Here is an 18,704-nt window from a genome sequence, read left to right as displayed (position 1 = left end):
CTGGTTGTTGTACCTGTGAAGTAATCTCTCCATTCCAGGTGGGGAAGCTGGCCCCAGGAGTGCACAGCATCCCATAGAACATGGAGCACTGGGAACAAATGGTGCGGGGGCTTGTCTGAAAAAATAATCAAGTGAAACAAGTAATCAAGCCCTGGGGCCGAGATGTTTCCAATAGCCCAAGTACAGATCCATCTCCCTAAAAAATGGACACTGTCTCAGTGGCATACCCAAGCTAGGAAATGAGGGTCCTGTAGGGCAAAGGGGGCACTTTCCCCTTAACTCCTGCTGGGTTCCAGCAGACGTGGGGATGGAGAATGGGATAAGCCCTGGCTACACCCCCAAACTAGTTGGACTACTCCCTTTTTGAGATGCTGGTGTAGCCCTGGGCTCAATGGCTGCTCCCTAGTGCTCAATGAGTGCTCCTATCTGCGTATTACGTGGCTGAGGAGGGGAGTGCTGCAGAAGAAGTACGGGATAAGGGCTTTCCTCCACAAGTCAAAACGGAGTTTAGCTTCTGGTTGTTCTGGCCAGTGATGTGTAGTAAACCATCCTCTTTTCTTTTTTACAAGTTTGCAGTAAAATGCCGCATCCTGTGGACTCCAAAGTGGCGTCAAAGCCTTGCTCTAACAGTTGGGAAACAAAGTCTGACAGAACTCCAAGAAAGTGGTGGGAATCAAACCAGTTTCTGAAGGAACAGCTGCCAGTTCCACCCCATCCCGTTAGACCACAGTGACAGCAGCTGTGTGGAAGGCTGGAGCTAGCCAGCGTAAGCTGGCTGAAGGAAGCTGTGATAGGTGAGTGATGTCCAACCGCCTCTGAGATTTCCATTACCGCTCATCCACGTGCAATTATTTTTTTTAAAATATGATCATTTAACATTTGCAGGTTGCTAGTGCCTGGAGGCCAAGCAGGTCAGGGCTCTGTGGTGCCAGGTTCTGGACAAATCTGGTAAATGACCATCCCTGCTCCAAAGACCTTATGTGCTAGGAGACAAAGAATCACAGGTGGACGAGACACACAAGTGGATTGGGATGGGGATTGAGGGGAGATGGAATAACAACAGGTAATAGGATGTTATTTATTATTTGTATTGTGGTAGCACCAAGGAGCCTCAGTCTGGACCAGGACCCCGTTGTACAAGGTATTGTACTAACAGAACAAAGAGTTGACAGTCAAAGCAATGTGTGTGGTTCTTAGCCAACCGGTAGCTGTAATCACAGCGGAGCATGTGCCTAATAAAGTGAAAGTTCAGAGGCATGACTTCAGTGAGGAATTTGAGGACTTCAATAGCACAGACATAGGTGAGAGGTTTCTTGCAGGAGTGGGTGGGTGAAATTCTGTGGCCTGCGCTGTGCAGGAGGTCAGACTAGATGATCATAATGGTCCCTTCTGACCTAAATATCTATGAAACACCCACTTCGCTAAGCAATTGCTGGGAAAAAGCACAGAGCACACTGCTGGGGGGATTCTGCGTATCTCACACTTACCTATGAGTTTGGTCTCATTTTTCTGGCCAAACTCAGCTGTGGCCAGCGTAAGCCATGCAGAAGGTTAACAAATCAGAAGAGAGTTAAGTGTCAAAGCAAAGCATTTTCCCTACTCAGGGTAAAGCTGACCTACTCTGGATTGAGATTAAAAATGTGGAAGGGCAGCAAGAGATGGCAGTCATCTCACCCTGAAGCTGGGATGAGTTCTCTAGCCACCTGCTGCGTACTGTGGAACTGAAGCCCTGCTTGGAACCACAAGGTGCTTGCATTGACCAATAGGTGCACAGATCTCCCACTGTTCAGGGAAAGGATGAACTACAGAAATGCTACAAAAAGATCAAATCTGAAACTTGGCTCTAACTGGGGGAGGAAGAAAATGCTGCCTTTGTCTTTTAAAACAAACACAACTTTACTTTGGGTTGCCTCCCCAAAAGCTCTATACAATGTGAAATAATCAAGGTACAAAGAGAAAGTATGTGCAGTCACAGAAGGAGTGAAGTTTCGAAGTAAAGGCGAGGGAGGAAAAGAAATGCTCTCAGCTGAGATCTGAAGAGATGGAGGAGAGAGTAAATGAGGCAGAGAAGCCACTCAAGGTGGCAAGAGCTGCAGAAAAGGTACTTGCGCCAAGAGTAACAAGACTGTATGAAGGAGCAGACAGTGTAATTATGTGTTTACTTGCAGTATATAATTCAGCCACTAGATGTGTATGGCCTGTGCAGAAATCCAGACAGGGTGTGGTCCCTGGTAAACAATGGACACAAAGCTGGAACTCAAGCTGTGTGGACACCTGTTTGTTTGTGTCTGTAGTTTTCTTTAACAAATGTCTCCTGATTAAAGCAGACTGTGATTCCATCTATTATGACCGATAGGAGGCTGGTGCTCCATGAGTAAAAGGAGACAAGCTCTAGGAGATCAGCTGAAGCAAGTCCATAGAGAAATGCTCATAGGAGAAGGGTGATATGTCACTGATTTGTGAAATGAATAGGGAGCTGAGGATAGGGCTGATATGGTCATACAACTTGATAAGTGTGACAGAGTAAGCAGCAGCATTTTGCACGTTGGAATCTAGAGAGATGGCATGTGGGGAGTTGTGGTTACAAATATTTTGTTACAGTTGCTAAGGGATTGTATAGATCCCAGGCATCCATTTACTACCAGCAAACACCCAAGTCCCTTGCACCAGCACACTTCCAATAAATAATACAGACCGGGGAAGACGTCTGCAAGATGTGGGCCTTGCATGCCTCACCCTATCTAGCCTAAGGATCTCTCCTTGGATGTGTGGCCTGTAAGGAACACCTGACTGCTGCAGACAGTGGTACTGATGAGCCCAGTAGCTGCTATTACTAGCCTGCTCCTCCCTATTTCCCAAATAATGCCTTCTAAAAGAGACAGGAGATAACATCACACCAGAGCTCTGCTCTCTACACTGGCTGCAGATACAGTTCTGGGTCCTTTTCAAGGTTGTCAAAGGCCTGATTGGGCTAGGCCCTGGCTTTCTCAGAACTCACCCCTCTTCTGCCACACTTCCCACAGACCTTTTATAATAAACCTTATCAGTCAGAGAACAATGTTTGTCTCAGATTTTCATAATCCAGAACACTGGCAGGCCAGCTCATATTGTCTTATGCCAATGGAGGAAGTGATAGAAGGTGAAGGAACAGGAATGTTTGGTGCTAGTGGCCATCAGCTACTTAGAGTTCAACTCAGTAGAAGAAAGGGCTCGTCAAATGCAGCAGTAGCCAAGGGTAACTGATTTCGAGAGCTACAATTTGGGGAATTAAGAAACCTAGTGATCATGGAGCAAGGAGTGATGGTGTGTTGGAATTGCAAGCTATCACATTAAGAACTGGGGTCCTGCTTTCAGGCTAGAGGACTCTGTGGCAAAGCCTGCAGGCTGTGAGCAGAGTCAGTCTTGAAAGAGCCATCTTAAAGCAAAGTGGGGTGAGTTCTGCCTCACTGCCTTAGGGAGCAGCCTGTTTATTCTCTCCCTGTTTTGGGATTCTTGTGTGTCATTGTTCTGAATTTTAAGATATAAAATCATGTTTCACTGCAGTCTTCCAGAAAGCGTTGATGTTGTTATCTAATTTCTCTATTTGTATGCCTTGAACATAACAGGAGTGAGTGTGCTAAAACTCTTGAGTGAGAGAAATCTGGAACTTGCTAAAAATACACGCACTAATTAAGGTGCAACACACAATCCCGCTGGCAAAGACAATGAAAGGAACAAATTGTTGCTATTGGAACTGCTTGAAGATGCTAGTCCAAACCCCCACCAGCACCCTTCTTTTGATGGGAAAAGCTGAGAGGTCTAGAGGTTCCAGTCCATCCAAAGGGCCAAATTACAATCATTCACACTGTACAAACAATGTATCCTACCATAACAGCAACCAGTGGTGTGAGGGGTACCAGCCCCTTTCATGTGATAATGGCAATACTCTTGGTAACCCTACTCAGGTCAGGTGGCTGGGGGTAGAAAGGAAAGCTCGGTCTCTCTTACCAGTGCTCCTGTGGTACCAAGCAGAGCATCTCTTATCAGCAAGGTTTGCGTTAGCTACTGGGGAATTCCATTAACCAGCAGTGACCCCTCTATCAAGGTGACTGTTGCTAAGCCCATTATGTCCAAATACAGTGACATTTTAATATATTTGTCCAGCTCAGTGAGATCATTTCCCAGAAGGCTGTGCTGTTATTAATATCTTTGCTCCTTTCCCCAGCCTCAAAAACCAATTGGCAGAAGTCTGTGCTTTTTCTTCAGGTTCCTTCTGTTGCTCTGGGAAGCCCTGGGCTCCATCTTGCCCTTTAAGCAGCTCTTCCTAAAACAGCTTGGCATTGGCGAGACTCTACCTGACCCAGCAGACTTGGGCAGCTTACCCACAAAGCAAGCGATGTCCGAAATCACTGGACAGACTGGCCAAATCATTAAATAGCCCCAGGGTTGGATGATGGATGCTCTTGTAAACTCTTAGGGAAAAGGACAGAAGATTTTCTTCTTATCCTAGAAGGACTGGTTCAAACAAATGGTCTTATCATCTGCGCAGCCCAAGATTTAGTGTGTAACTTTCTCCTTCCACCTGCCCCAAACTCGTATGCCATCCAGAGCGCAGGGGGTGAGTCCCTGGAAGGCTGAAGAGGGGAGCTAATGACGTGGTCTGAATTTGGGGGAGAGGGGATCGTGGGGAGAGTTAGGGGAATGGTGGACGGAGGTTTCTTCCTAAACAGGGAGATGTGCCAAGGCATTATTAGTAGCCCCCTGGTCACTCAGGCTGCTGAGCACTGGGAAGAGCACAGGCCTAACTGAAGCCAATTAATCCATTTTGGTTGGGGATTATGAGAGTTCGGTGATGATTGCTGGGCTCATGAGGCAATTGGCTCAGTAACTGGAGGGGTATAATTGGGAGGAACAGGTAATGGGGGGAGCCTGAGCTGAGGAGTGAGGGCTGTAAGTCTGCAGCACACTGTTGTACTTTGTAAGGAACCATGTGGTGAAAGGGTACCAGCCTGGTGTGTACTTGTGACTGTGGGATCACCTGAACTGGCCAGGCAGTATGGTACACTGGGTAGTGACCAAGCTGCCCTGTGACAGGGAGAAGCCATGGTAAACTCCAGATTGGGCAGCAATAAAGGGGGGCCATCCTGATTCCATAGGGGGTTCAAATCATCCCCACAGGATTCTCAGGCAGTAAGAAGCAGCTCAGGCATCCCTGGAGCATGACCATCACCCCAGCACTGGTGGGGTGCCCTGTAACCCAGGCATCCCCTGGGGTGGCAGGCTGGGCAGCATTGTCTTGCTGGGGGAGGGGGAAGGAGTAGCTTTGTCTCATAATTTATTCTGTACAGCGTAGATCTTCTTTGTCCCCTCACCGTCAAGTTTTTGCATGGGGGATTTCCAGGGACAGAATCCCTTAGTCGATCAATGGGCTGTGAGAATTCCATTGACATTAGGGTAGCAGAGAACATCAAGGGTATATAGCATGTTGTATTCACACTTCTGCTTTCTTTAGCAGCCAAAGGCAACAGTGTGCATGCTGGCTCTTGCATACATCATCTGTGTTGTCAGTACAGTTATGTTCGGGCACGGCCCCATAGTGTCCAATAGCAGAGAGGGGAAAGGGAATGCCTCAGTTCTTGGACTCTCTCACCCAGGTGCAGTTAATGGCACCAGCCCTGTATGAGAACAGGGTGTAGACTTCAGTCATGTCATCAGCACACTGGAGGAGTTGTAGCCTGTAGCAGTCTCTTGCAACCTCCCAAATATAGCCCAGAGAGCCACAAACCATGGCCAGTGGCTGCCTTCTCCCTGTGACTGCAAGGTGAGGAGAAACCTGCGAAGTTCAATGCTGGGGAACTCATTCGACAAGCCATTTCTGCTCCCCTATTCTAGACAATAGAGTGCAAGTACAGTGTTCTGGCTTTTAGTTTTGATGCTTTTAGTTTTGATAATGTATGATTTGCTCAGGAAAATACATTTATTTTGCTTAGATATATTTACATGCAAAGCATGCCCCATAGACTCATGATTAGCTGCCAATGTAGGCCACAGTGTTATGGTCTGGGTGTCTCTCATTCAACAAAGCACTTAAGAATAATGCTTAACTCTAAGCCTCATGTGAGTCAATGGGACTTAAGCAAGGCTTCATTAATGGGGGCCCACATGTCTGCAGGCCTTCTAAAACAACCATTATGATAATGAAGGCTGCATGTTTGCATGACTTTGGGATAAACAGGAAGGTTTTCATAGGAAGACAGGGTCTTTGTAACTGACCAAACAAGCCTCCATTCCATTTTTGCACATATGCTCTATTTTGCTCTATCTGTAGTGAAGTATGGGAGAGTGGGTTTAAAACTATTGGCTAATTATTTACATTTAAAAAAAATTAGTTATTGTACAATAAAGGAGGCTTTAAGATAAGATGATCCTGGAAATTTGCTGTTTTTCTATAAAAGTCCCAAATGTCCATTGCAAAAACAACCAGCACTAATTACAACTGAGAGAATGATGTGGTGATTGACGCACAGGGCTGGAAATCAAGACAGCTGGCTTCTAGTCTCAGCCATGCCAAAGACTCCTTGTGTGTCCTTGGACAAGCCAAGCAGCTTTTCTGTGGCTGAGTTTCCCTATCTGTACAATTGGAGCGTGGAAGGGAGATTTTACTTCAGGGGGTTTGTGATTCTGCCCTAAGAGTGACTGTCCAAAATGGCACCTTCTTACTCAGACCTTCTCCCTGTATGTACTCAGAATCACTGAGTGACTAAAATTAGTTTGCTCCTCTTTACTTCTTAGCCTCGCAGAACCATTACAGCTATGAGAAAGTGAGTGGCATTCTATTCTGGCTCCTGCATCGTCAACACAATTGTTGATAACTAAGGACATGGAAGGGACTTGGTTTAACTTTCAGATACCAGACTGGGTTTGCAAGGGTCAGGCTGGCAGCTAGAAAAGCCATCAATTTGTGTTAAAAGGAGCAGATCAGATCTGATGTATTACGTGAGGCCAGTTTTATAAAGGCATCATCCAGAGCAGTCACACTTCTTATGTGTGGCAGTGCCCACAATGCACTAGGTACTATGGCAGTGCCCACAATGCACTAGGTACTATGGCAGTGCCCACAATGCACTAGGTACTATCTGCAAACTCAGGAAGACTCAGGCCTGGTCTACATCTAAAATGTAGGCCGACCTAGTTATGTCACTCAGGGGTGTGAAATATTCACACCCTGAGAGACATAGTTAAGCCAACCTAAGCCCTAGTGTAGACACTGCCAGGTCGGTGGAAGAATTCTTTCATTGATTTAGTTACCACCTCCCGGAGCGGTGGATTAACTACAGCAATGGAAAAACCCCTTCCATCACTGAAGCCAGTGTCCACACTGATGAAGTGAGCTGTAGCTCACGAAAGCTCATGCTCAAATAAATTGGTTAGTCTCTAAGGTGCCACAAGTACTCCTTTTCTTTTTGCGAATACAGACTAACACGGCTGTTACTCTGAAAAGTGTCCACACTATGGCACTACAGTGGCACAGTTGCAGTGCTGCAGCTGTGCTGTTGTAGAGTCTGTGGTGTATATACTGCCTCAGTCCCTGCCCCAAAGACCAAACAATCCAGGAGAAGCAAAAGATGACAGGGGGATTTGTTAGGGTTTATAAGGAGCTTTGAGATTCTGAGATGGAAGGTGATATGTAAGTGAAAAATATTTATTATTATTATTAATGTTGTGGGTGCATTTCTCACTGTGCCAAATCTGACCATGGTGTAACATCAATGAAATTACATCAGGAATGAGTCTGGGCCTTAATTTTTATCCTGAAGGCTTCTGGCTTAACTCCCTCCTCTCCCCCGAGTCATAACTGTACAAGATAAATTTTTGCAGAGTTAATGCATAAAATAGAGCTAATCCTTTGGTATTTAGGATGACTTGAAACTGGTGTTTTTGAGAATTAGCTTCTGAGTGGACTGACTGTATATATTTGTCATATTGTTTTCTGATGACAAACCTCTCATTGGATTCATTTAATGCTTCCATTAATTTCAGTGGAAATCTGAATTTGAGGTGGAGGGTGGTCTAATCTTTAAAAAGAGTCTTAATCCATTTACACAGCCTCTCTTGCAGTGTTAAGCATTTTTTCCTTGTCAGGAGCATGCTGCATTTATAACCTTGATATGTCACTTTTCAGCCTCTTTAATATTTGGGTGGGGGAGGGGGGCTCAAAAAATAGAAATGTTCTTCAAAGATGAAAACACAAAGGAGTCCATAATGTATGTATGTGTGTGTGTGACTGTGATTTGTGTCAGTGAGAGACAGAACTGATGAGGATTTGAAGGGTGGAAAAAGAGAGAGAAATAAAAATAGGTACAACTAAAAAGTGCAAGAACAGAAAGAAAGAAATCCAACTGGAGGTGGGGGAGTAGCACTGTATGTAAGGGAGCAGTATGAATGCTCAGAGCTCTGGTACGAAACTGCAGAAAAACCTGAGTGTCTATGGATTAGGTTTAGAAGTGTGAGCAACAAGAGTGATGTAGTGGTGGGAGTCTGCTATAGACTACCGGACCAGGGGGACGAGGTGGATGAGGCTTTCTTCCAGCAACTCGCAGAAGCTACTAGATCGCACGCCCTGGTTCTCATGGGTGACTTTAATTTTCCTGATATGTGCTGGGAGAGCAATACAGCGGTGCATAGACAATCCAGGAAGTTTTTGGAAAGCGTAGGGGACAATTTCCTGGTGCAAGTGCTAGAGGAGCCAACTAGGGGGGGAGCTTTTCTTGACCTGCTGCTCACAAGCTGGGAAGAATTAGTGGGGGAAGCAAAAGTGGATGGGAATCTGGGGGGCAGTGACCATGAGTTGGTCGAGTTCAGGATTCTGATGCAGGGAAGAAAGGTAAGCAGCAGGATACGGACCCTGGACTTCAGGAAAGCAGACTTCGACTCCCTCAGGGAACGGATGGGTAGGATCCCCTGGGGGACTAACATGAAGGGGAAAGGAGTCCAGGAGAGCTGGCTGTATTTCAAGGAATCCCTGTTGAGGTTACAGGGACAAACCATCCCGATGAGTTGAAAGAATAGTAAATATGGCAGGCGACCAGCTTGGCTTAACGATGAAATCCTAGCGGATCTTAAACATAAAAAAGAAGCTTACAAGAAGTGGAAGGTTGGACATATGACCAGGGATGAGTATAAAAATATTGCTCGGGCATGTAGGAATGAAATCAGGAGGGCCAAATTGCACCTGGAGCTGCAGCTAGCAAGAGATGTCAAGAGTAACAAGAAGGGTTTCTTCAGGTATGTTGGCAACAAGAAGAAAGCCAAGGAAAGTGTGGGCCCCTTACTGAATGAGGGAGGCAACCTAGTGACAGAGGATGTGGAAAAAGTTAATGTACTCAATGCTTTTTTTGCCTCTGTCTTCACGAACAAGGTCAGCTCCCAGACTGCTGCGCTGGGCGTCACAGCATGGGGAGTAGATGGCCAGCCCTCAGTGGAGAAAGAGGTGGTTAGGGACTATTTAGAAAAGCTGGACGTGCACAAGTCCATGGGGCCAGACGAGTTGCATCCGAGAGTGCTAAAGGAATTGGCGGATGTGATTGCAGAGCCATTGGCCATTATCTTTGAAAACTCGTGGCGAATGGGGGAAGTCCCAGATGACTGGAAAAAGGCTAATGTAGTGCCAATCTTTAAAAAAGGGAAGGAGGAGGATCCTGGGAACTACAGGCCAGTCAGCCTCACCTCAGTCCCCGGAAAAATCATGGAGCAGGTCCTCAAGGAATCAATCCTGAAGCACTTACACGAGCGGAAAGTGATCAGGAACAGTCAGCATGGATTCACCAAGGGTAGGTCATGCCTGACTAATCTAATCACCTTCTGTGATGAGATTACTGATTCTGTGGATGATGGGAAAGCAGTGGATGTATTGTTTCTTGACTTTAGCAAAGCTTTTGACACGGTCTCCCACAGTATTCTTGTCAGCAAGTTAAAGAAGTATGGGCTCGATGAATGCACTATAAGGTGGGTAGAAAGTTGGCTAGATTGTCGGGCTCAACGGGTAGTGATCAATGGCTCCATGTCTAGTTGGCAGCCGGTGTCAAATGGAGTGCCCCAGGGGTCGGTCCTGGGGCCGGTTTTGTTCAATATCTTCATAAATGATCTGGAGGATGGTGTGGATTGCACTCTCAGCAAATTTGCGGATGATACTAAACTGGGAGGAGTGGTAGATACGCTGGAGGGCAGGGATAGGATACAGAGGGACCTAGACAAATTGGAGGATTGGGCCAAAAGAAACCTGATGAGGTTCAATAAGGATAAGTGCAGGGTCCTGCATTTAGGACGGAAGAACCCAATGCACAGCTACAGACTAGGGACCGAATGGCTAGGCAGCAGTTCTGCGGAAAAGGACCTAGGGGTTACAGTGGACGAGAAGCTGGATATGAGTCAGCAGTGTGCCCTTGTTGCCAAGAAGGCCAATGGCATTTTGGGATGTATAAGTAGGGGCATAGTGAGCAGATCGAGGGACGTGATCGTTCCCCTCTATTCGACATTGGTGAGGCCTCATCTGGAGTACTGTGTCCAGTTTTGGGCCCCACACTACAAGAAGGATGTGGATAAATTGGAGAGAGTCCAGCGAAGGGCAACAAAAATGATTAGGGGTCTGGAACACATGACTTATGTGGAGAGGCTGAGGGAACTGGGATTGTTTAGTCTACGGAAGAGAAGAATGAGGGGGGATTTGATAGCTGCTTTCAACTACCTGAGAGGTGGTTCCAGAGAGGATGGTTCTAGACTATTCTCAGTGGTAGAAGAGGACAGAACGAGGAGTAATGGTCTCAAGTTGCAGTGGGGGAGGTTTAGGTTGGATATTAGGAAAAACTTTTTCACTAGGAGGGTGGTGAAACACTGGAATGCGTTACCTAGGGAGGTAGTAGAATCTCCTTCCTTGGAAGTTTTTAAGGTCAGGCTTGACAAAGCCCTGGCTGGGATGATTTGATTGGGGATTGGTCCTGCTTTGAGCAGGGGGTTGGACTAGAGGACCTCCTGAGGTCCCTTCCAACCCTGATATTCTATGATTCTATGAACTGAGGGAAGGTAAATGGAAAGTTACTAGAAAAGAGGAAATGGGGGTTAAAGACTGATTAAGTGTGAATTAAAAATAATATGAAGTAGATCTCCCATTATTTTGATCCATAAATCACCCCTCCCAGAGGCAGTATGACAGCCTGGGAAAACATAAGCATTTATAGCTGAAATATAAATACTAGAACTCATACATATCCCTAGTTAATAGGCGACAAAGCCCTTCACTTCTAGATCGTTGGATCAAATCCAGCCCAAGTCTGTGTTGAAATTTGTTACTAACAGATGCTTGTTCGATGGCCTGTGTGAAATGAGTTTGGTGGGTCTCAGCCTGGATCCACATCATAAAGCAAACACCCCCCACAATTAGTACTAATGGGCAACTTCCAGAGGACTTCACTGTTAGCGCTATTGATCTTGCACCTTTCACCAGAACTAAATTCAGTCACACAGCCTGGGTATCTGCCTTATGCCCACTGTTTCTTCCTAGGTGGCAGAACTTGCCGCCCCTCTGAACCGAAGCACACGCACATCTACGGTCTCTGCTATGAAGCCAATTGCTAGTTTCCCTTAATCACAACCCTTCCACTGATTGGATTTTCCTTTTTGTTTGGTGAGTGAAGCGACTCCCTCAGCCTTCACGTGGGAGTTAAGTGGGTCAGCTGTCTGTTGTGTTTGTGGCAGCTGTCACATGGAAACAGCTCAATGTAGAATTCTGAAGCTTGGCAGGAAAACTCCAATTAAGGCGTAAAAGTGCAGGCATAAATTGTCTGAGCAGAAAGAGCCTAATATCTAGGTCAGTGACAGTTTTCATGCGGAAAGGGCACAATGGTGAATTATTAAACTTAACATCATTCCAAACAGATAATGCTGTTTGTGTTTTAAACATGAATCCTCACACAACCCTTCTAGGAGGCAGGAAAAGAGTATTCTCTATTTTTTAGGTGAGGAAACCGAGGCACAGAAAAACAAAGTGACTCTCCCATGGTCACAAAGGGGATCTGTGGCAAAGTTGGGACTAGTATGCAAGAGTCCTGTCTCTTGTCTTCCCTCTGGGTCGATGCAAGTTAAATGGTTTCCATTTCACCATATGAGGTGCATTGTCTGCTGGAGATTTCTGCAATGCCCTTCATGACGAGATGGCAGAGGGTAATGGCCAACATTACAAACTATGAGTTAAATCTTGTTAACTTTACCCAGTCAAGTATTCCTGTTGGACTACTCATATAAAGAAAACACATTTTGGCCTTATATGTTATGGGGATCACTTCACCGGCCTTTGCAATGCAGCCAGCTCTGAGGTGAAATAAAGTTGTATGCCAATTTTGGAGTAGTGATGAATAGATTTCAGATTAGATCAGACAAACCATGGGGCAGATTCTGAGCAAAAGAAGGGACTCTCCCATCTCCTGTACAACAATCCAGGGCCCAGAGGAAGCAGGAAGAGCAGTTAATTTTAATAAAATTAGGGTATGTCTACACTACGGAATAAGGTCGAATTTATAGAAGTCGGTTTTTTAGAAATCGGTTTTATATATTCGAGTGTGTGTGTCCCCACAGAAGTGCATTAAGTGCATTAACTCGGCGGAGTGCTTCCACAGTACCGAGGCTAGAGTCGACTTCCAGAGCGTTGCACTGTGGGTAGCTATCCCACAGTTCCCGCAGTCTCCGCTGCCCATTGGAATTCTGGGTTGAGATCCCAATGCCTGATGGGGCTGAAACATTGTCGCGGGTGGTTCTGGGTACATATCGTCAGTCCCCCCCTTCCCTCCCTCCCTCCGTGAAAGCAAGGGCAGACAATTGTTTCACGCCTTTTTTCCTGAGTTACCTGTGCGGACGCCATACCACCGCAAGCATGGAGCCCGCTCAGGTAACCGTCACCGTATATCTCCTGGGTGCTGGCAGACGCGGCACGGCATTGCTACACAGTAGCAGCAACCCATTGCCTTCTGGCAGCAGACGGTGCAGTATGACTGATAGCCGTCCTCGTCATGTCCGAGGTGCTCCTGGCCACGTCGGCTGGGAGCGCCTGGGCAGACATGGGTGCAGGGACTAAATTTTTGGTGACTTGACCAGGTCATTCTCTTTAGTCCTGCAGTCAGTCGTATTGAACTGTCTAATGGTGAGCAGGCAGGCAATACGGATTGCTAGCAGTCGTATTGTACCATCTTCTGCCGGGCAGGCAAGAGATGACGATGGCTAGCAATCGTATTGTACCATCTTCTGCCGGGCAGGCAAGAGATGACGATGGCTAGCAATCGTATTGTACCATCTTCTGCCGGGCAGGCAAGAGATGATGATGGCTAGCAATCGTACTGTGCCATCTTCTGCCAGGCAGGCAAGAGATGAGGATGGCTAGCAGTCGTACTGTACCATCTTCTGCCGAGCAGCCATGAGATGTGGATGGCTTGCAGTCCTTCTGCACCGTCTGCTGCCAGCCAAAGATGTAAAAGATAGATGGAGTGGATCAAAACAAGAAATAGACCAGATTTGTTTTGTACTCATTTGCCTCCTCCCCTGTCTAGGGGACTCATTCCTCTAGGTCACACTGCAGTCACTCACAGAGAAGGTGCAGCGAGGTAGATCTAGCCATGTATCAATCAGAGGCCAGGCTAACCTCCTTGTTCCAATAAGAACAATAACTTAGGTGCACCATTTCTTATTGGAACCCTCCGTGAAGTCCTGCCTGAACTACTCCTTGATGTAAAGCCACCCCCTTTGTGGATTTTAGCCTCCTGAAGCCAACCCTGTAAGCCGTGTCGTCAGTTGCCCCTCCCTCCGTCAGAGCAACGGCAGACAATCATTCCGCGCCTTTTTTCTGTGCGGACGCCATACCAAGGCAAGCATGGAGTCCGCTCAGCTCACTTTGGCAATTAGGAGCACATTAAACACCACACGCATTATCCAGCAGTATATGCAGCACCAGAACCTGGCAAAGCGCTACCGGGCGAGGAGGCGACGTCAGCGCGGTCACGTGAGTGATCAGGACATGGACACAGATTTCTCTGAAAGCATGGGCCCTGCCAATGCATGCATAATGGTGCTAATGGGGCAGGTTCATGCTGTGGAACGCCGATTCTGGGCTCGGGAAACAAGTACAGACTGGTGGGACCGCATAGTGTTGCAGGTCTGGGACGATTCCCAGTGGCTGCGAAACTTTCGCATGCGTAAGGGCACTTTCATGGAACTTTGTGACTTGCTTTCCCCTGCCCTGAAGTGCATGAATACCAAGATGAGAGCAGCCCTCACAGTTGAGAAGCGAGTGGCGATAGCCCTGTGGAAGCTTGCAACGCCAGACAGCTACCGGTCAGTTGGGAATCAATTTGGAGTGGGCAAATCTACTGTGGGGGCTGCTGTGATGCAAGTAGCCCATGCAATCAAAGATCTGCTGATATCAAGGGTAGTGACCTTGGGAAATGTGCAGGTCATAGTGGATGGCTTTGCTGCAATGGGATTCCCTAACTGTGGTGGGGCCATAGACGGAACCCATATCCCTATCTTGGCACCGGAGCACCAAGCCGGCGAGTACATAAACCGCAAGGGGTACTTTTCAATAGTGCTGCAAGCTCTGGTGGATCACAAGGGACGTTTCACCAACATCAACGTGGGATGGCCGGGAAAGGTACATGACGCTCGCATCTTCAGGAACTCTGGTCTGTTTCAAAAGCTTCAAGAAGGGACTTTATTCCCAGACCAGAAAATAACTGTTGGTGATGTTGAAATGCCTATATGTATCCTTGGGGACCCAGCCTACCCCTTAATGCCATGGCTCATGAAGCCGTACACAGGCAGCCTGGACAGCAGTCAGGAGCTGTTCAACTACAGGCTGAGCAAGTGCAGAATGGTGGTAGAATGTGCATTTGGACGTTTAAAGGCGCGCTGGCGCAGTTTACTGACTCGCTTAGACCTCAGCGAAACCAATATTCCCACTGTTATTACTGCTTGCTGTGTGCTCCACAATATCTGTGAGAGTAAGGGGGAGATGTTTATGGCGGGGTGGGAGGTTGAGGCAAATCGCCTGGCTGCTGGTTACGCGCAGCCAGACACCAGGGCGGTTAGAAGAGCACAGGAGGGTGCGGTACGCATCAGAGAGGCTTTGAAAACCAGTTTCATGACTGGCCAGGCTACGGTGTGAAAGTTCTGTTTGTTTCTCCTTGATGAAACCCCCCGCCCCTTGGTTCACTCTACTTCCTTGTAAGCTAACCACCCTCCCCTCCTCCCTTTGATCACCTCTTGCAGAGGCAATAAAGTCATTGTTGCTTCACATTCATGCATTCTTTATTCATTCATCACACAAATAGGGGGATGACTACCAAGGTAGCCCAGGAGGGGTGGTGGAGGAGGGAAGGAAAATGCCACACAGCACTTTAAAAGTTTACAACTTTAAAATTTATTGAATGACAGCCTTCTTTTTTTTGGGCAATCCTCTGTGGTGGAGTGGCTGGTTGGCCGGTGGCCACCCCACCGCGTTCTTGGGCGTCTGGGTGTGGAGGCTATGGAACTTGGGGAGGAGGGCGGTTGGTTACACAGGGGCTGTAGTGGCAGTCTGTGGTCCAGCTGCCTTTGCTGCAGCTCAACCATACACTGGAGCATACTGGTTTGGTCCTCCAGCAGCCTCAGCATTGAATCCTGCCTCCTCTCATCACGCTGCCGCCACATTCGAGCTTCAGCCCTCTCTTCAGCCCGCCACTTACTCTCTTCAGCCCGCCACTTACTCTCTTCAGCCCGCCACCTCTCCTCCTGGTCATTTTGTGCTTTCCTGCAGTCTGACATTATTTGCCTCCACGCATTCGTCTGTGCTCTGTCAGTGTGGGAGGACAGCATGAGCTCGGAGAACATTTCATCTCGAGTGCGTTTTTTTTTCTTTCTAATCTTCACTAGCCTCTGGGAAGGAGAAGATCCTGTGATCATTGAAACACATGCAGCTGGTGGAGAAAAGAAAAGGGACAGCGGTATTTAAAAAGACACATTTTATAAAACACTGGCTACACTCTTTCAGGGTAAACCTTGCTGTTAACATTACATACATAGCACATGTGCTTTCGTTACAAGGTCGCATTTTGCCTCCCCTCAACCCTCCCCCCTCCCTGTGGCTAACAGCGGGGAACATTTCTGTTCAGCCGCAGGCAAACAGCCCAGCAGGAATGGGCTCCTCTGAGTGTCCCCTGAAGAAAAGCACCCTATTTCAACCAGGTGACCATGGATTATATCTCACTCTCCTGAGGATAACACACGAACGGATGTTGCTTGAACGCCAGCAAACATACACTGCAATGCTTTGTTGTACAATGATTCCCGAGTACGTGTTACTGGCCTGGAGTGGTAAAGTGTCCTACCATGAAGGACGCAATAAGTCTGCCCTCCCCAGAAACCTTTTGCAAAGGCTTTGGGAGTATATCCAGGAGAGCCGCGAATGCCAGGGCAAAGTAATACTTTCACATGCTTGCTTTTAAACCATGTATAGTATTTTAAAAGGTACACTCACCGGAGGTCCCTTCTCCGCCTGCTGGGTCCAGGAGGCAGCCTTGGGTGGGTTCAGGGGGTACTGGCTCCAGGTCCAGGGTGAGAAACAGTTCCTGGCTGTCGGGAAAACCGGTTTCTCCGCTTGCTTGCTGTGAGCTATCTACAACCTCGTCATCATCATCATCTTCTTCGTCCCCAAAACCTGCTTCCGTATTGCCTCCATCTCCATTGAAGGAGTCAAACAACACGGCTGGGGTAGTGGTGGCTGAACCCCCTAAAATGGCATGCAGCTCATCATAGAAGCGGCATGTTTGGGGCTCTGACCCGGAGCGGCCGTTCGCCTCTCTGGTTTTCTGGTAGGCTTGCCTCAGCTCCTTCAGTTTCACGCGGCACTGCTTCGGGTCCCTGTTATGGCCTCTGTCCTTCATGCCCTGGGAGATTTTGACAAATGTTTTGGCATTTCGAAAACTGGAACGTAGTTCTGATAGCACGGATTCCTCTCCCCATACAGCGATCAGATCCCGTACCTCCCGTTCGGTCCATGCTGGAGCTCTTTTGCGATTCTGAGACTCCATCATGGTCACCTCTGCTGATGAGCTCTGCATGGTCACCTGCAGCTTGCCACGCTGGCCAAACAGGAAATGAGATTCAAAAGTTTGCGGTTCTTTTCCTGTCTACCTGGCCAGTGCATCTGAGTTGAGAGTGCTGTCCAGAGCGGTCAAAATGGAGCACTCTGGGATAGCTCCCGGAGGCCAATACCGTCGAATTGTGTCCACAGTACCCCAAATTCGACCCGGCAAGGCCGATTTAAGCGCTAATCCACTTGTCAGGGGTGGAGTAAGGAAATCGATTTTAAGAGCCCTTTAAGTCGAAATAAAGGGCTTCATCGTGTGGACGGGTGCAGGTTTACATCGATTTAATGCTGCTAAATTCGACCTAAAGTCCTAGTGTAGACCAGGGCTTAATGTATAGTTGTACAGAAAAAAACCCGCCACCTTCCTCACACTAGTTTGATTCTCTTTCTTGTTTTGTTTGAAAGATTAATAGGAGCATCCGTCTCATCCTTCTTTTCTGTCTTTTCCCTGGACACAGCCTTCTGTGACCTTACTGGCTGTTTTCCACATGGCCAGCCATTCGCAAGCTGAACTGCAGATGCACCCTGGAAATGTTATGGGTTATACTTCACTGCCCATGTGTAAAAATGCATTTCTGCTTGGTAACAGATTTGACCATTCCTCGGCAGGAGGGATTTTCTGTCTATTTTGCAAATGATTGGTCATATCCAGGTAGGTTTGGTTGCCTCTGTGGGAGTAGTGTCCCATAGAAGCAAATGATGTTAAACCAATGCTAATAACATCCTTGCTCACAAAGTCTTTGCTTGATGTTAACAGCTCCCCCAATTACTGCTCTCTCAAATCTTACCTTTTTGGGGTTGTCTGCTCCAGATTAATTTAGATTCTTCTTTCTATCTAGCTGGTGTCAGGCTTGGCACAGAGGCAGAACTGGTATGCTTGGTTGATGATGTACTGAGTTTGGAGAAAGGTCAGGTGTCCATGCTGATCTGACTAGGTTTCTCAGGATGCTTTGATTTGTTTGACTGTGAGTTGTTGCTCACAAACCTGCATGAGCTGGAAGGGAGACTAAGTGATATGCTACATGGCCGATCAGGAAGAGCCATCTTTGGGCAGAGTAAAGAAAAAGCAAGATTCTGTGATATTCTAAAATGGAGATAATGAAAATCCATCCAAGGACATTATTCTAGCATGGAAAAGGGATTAAGGAAACTTGTTTGGAATACTGTGCACAATATTGATGGCTCTAGTCTTAAAGACGACTTGCAGGGGGGAAAATCAGGATCGTGCCCATTCTGCCTTCTTTATGAAGCGTATAAAAGCCAGAAAGTTTTAATCTGCTCTTTTTTAGATTAGAATTGCAGATCTTGTCCACCCTGGATGACTCTATGGGGGACTGGAGAAGTGGTTGATTAATATCACAAATACTAATAATGTTAAACCTGGTTAATGGAGAAGAGAAACTATATTTATTCTGAGAATATAACTCTGTTGGTTTGGTTAACACCTATTTAAGTGTAAGACTTAGGAGAAAATCTTTGTGCTAAGGATTCAACACCCTGTCTCTTCAATTTAAGGTTGAGAACTCTCCTAATTTACATGCATTAGTCATCTGAAAAGTCT

At 47.0% G+C, this 18,704-nt stretch overlaps 1 protein-coding gene across 1 annotated transcript; it reads right to left on the bottom strand.

Annotated features, from left to right (window-relative positions):
- Positions 1-5,608: 5,608 nt before the first annotated feature.
- LOC141995762 (uncharacterized) lies at positions 5,609-17,416 on the bottom strand. Its single transcript, XM_074967146.1, has 3 exons — positions 16,532-17,416; positions 15,512-15,971; positions 5,609-5,654 (listed from the first exon to the last, which is right to left on the bottom strand). The coding sequence occupies exons 1-3, from the start codon at positions 17,112-17,114 to the stop codon at positions 5,609-5,611; spliced, it is 1,089 nt and encodes a 362-aa protein (XP_074823247.1). The 5' UTR covers positions 17,115-17,416.
- Positions 17,417-18,704: the final 1,288 nt, after the last annotated feature.

The sequence above is a fragment of the Natator depressus genome, chromosome 11 (assembly GCF_965152275.1).
Source record: "Natator depressus isolate rNatDep1 chromosome 11, rNatDep2.hap1, whole genome shotgun sequence".
Taxonomy (NCBI): domain Eukaryota; kingdom Metazoa; phylum Chordata; order Testudines; family Cheloniidae; genus Natator; species Natator depressus.
Note: the sequence above shows the minus strand (reverse complement) of the source record. Positions and strands in the feature narration are given on the sequence as shown.

Coding starts and splice junctions, on each gene's coding strand:
- LOC141995762 (XM_074967146.1), bottom strand. CDS start 17,114: ATGCAGAGCTCATCAGCAGAGGTGACCATGATGGAGTCTCAGAATCGC. Junction 15,972..16,531: donor AGGCGGAGAAGGGACCTCCG/GTGAGTGTACCT, acceptor TTTCTCCACCAG/CTGCATGTGTTTCAATGATC. Junction 5,655..15,511: donor CCCAGACGCCCAAGAACGCG/GTGGGGTGGCCA, acceptor GTTCTCATACAG/GGCTGGTGCCATTAACTGCA.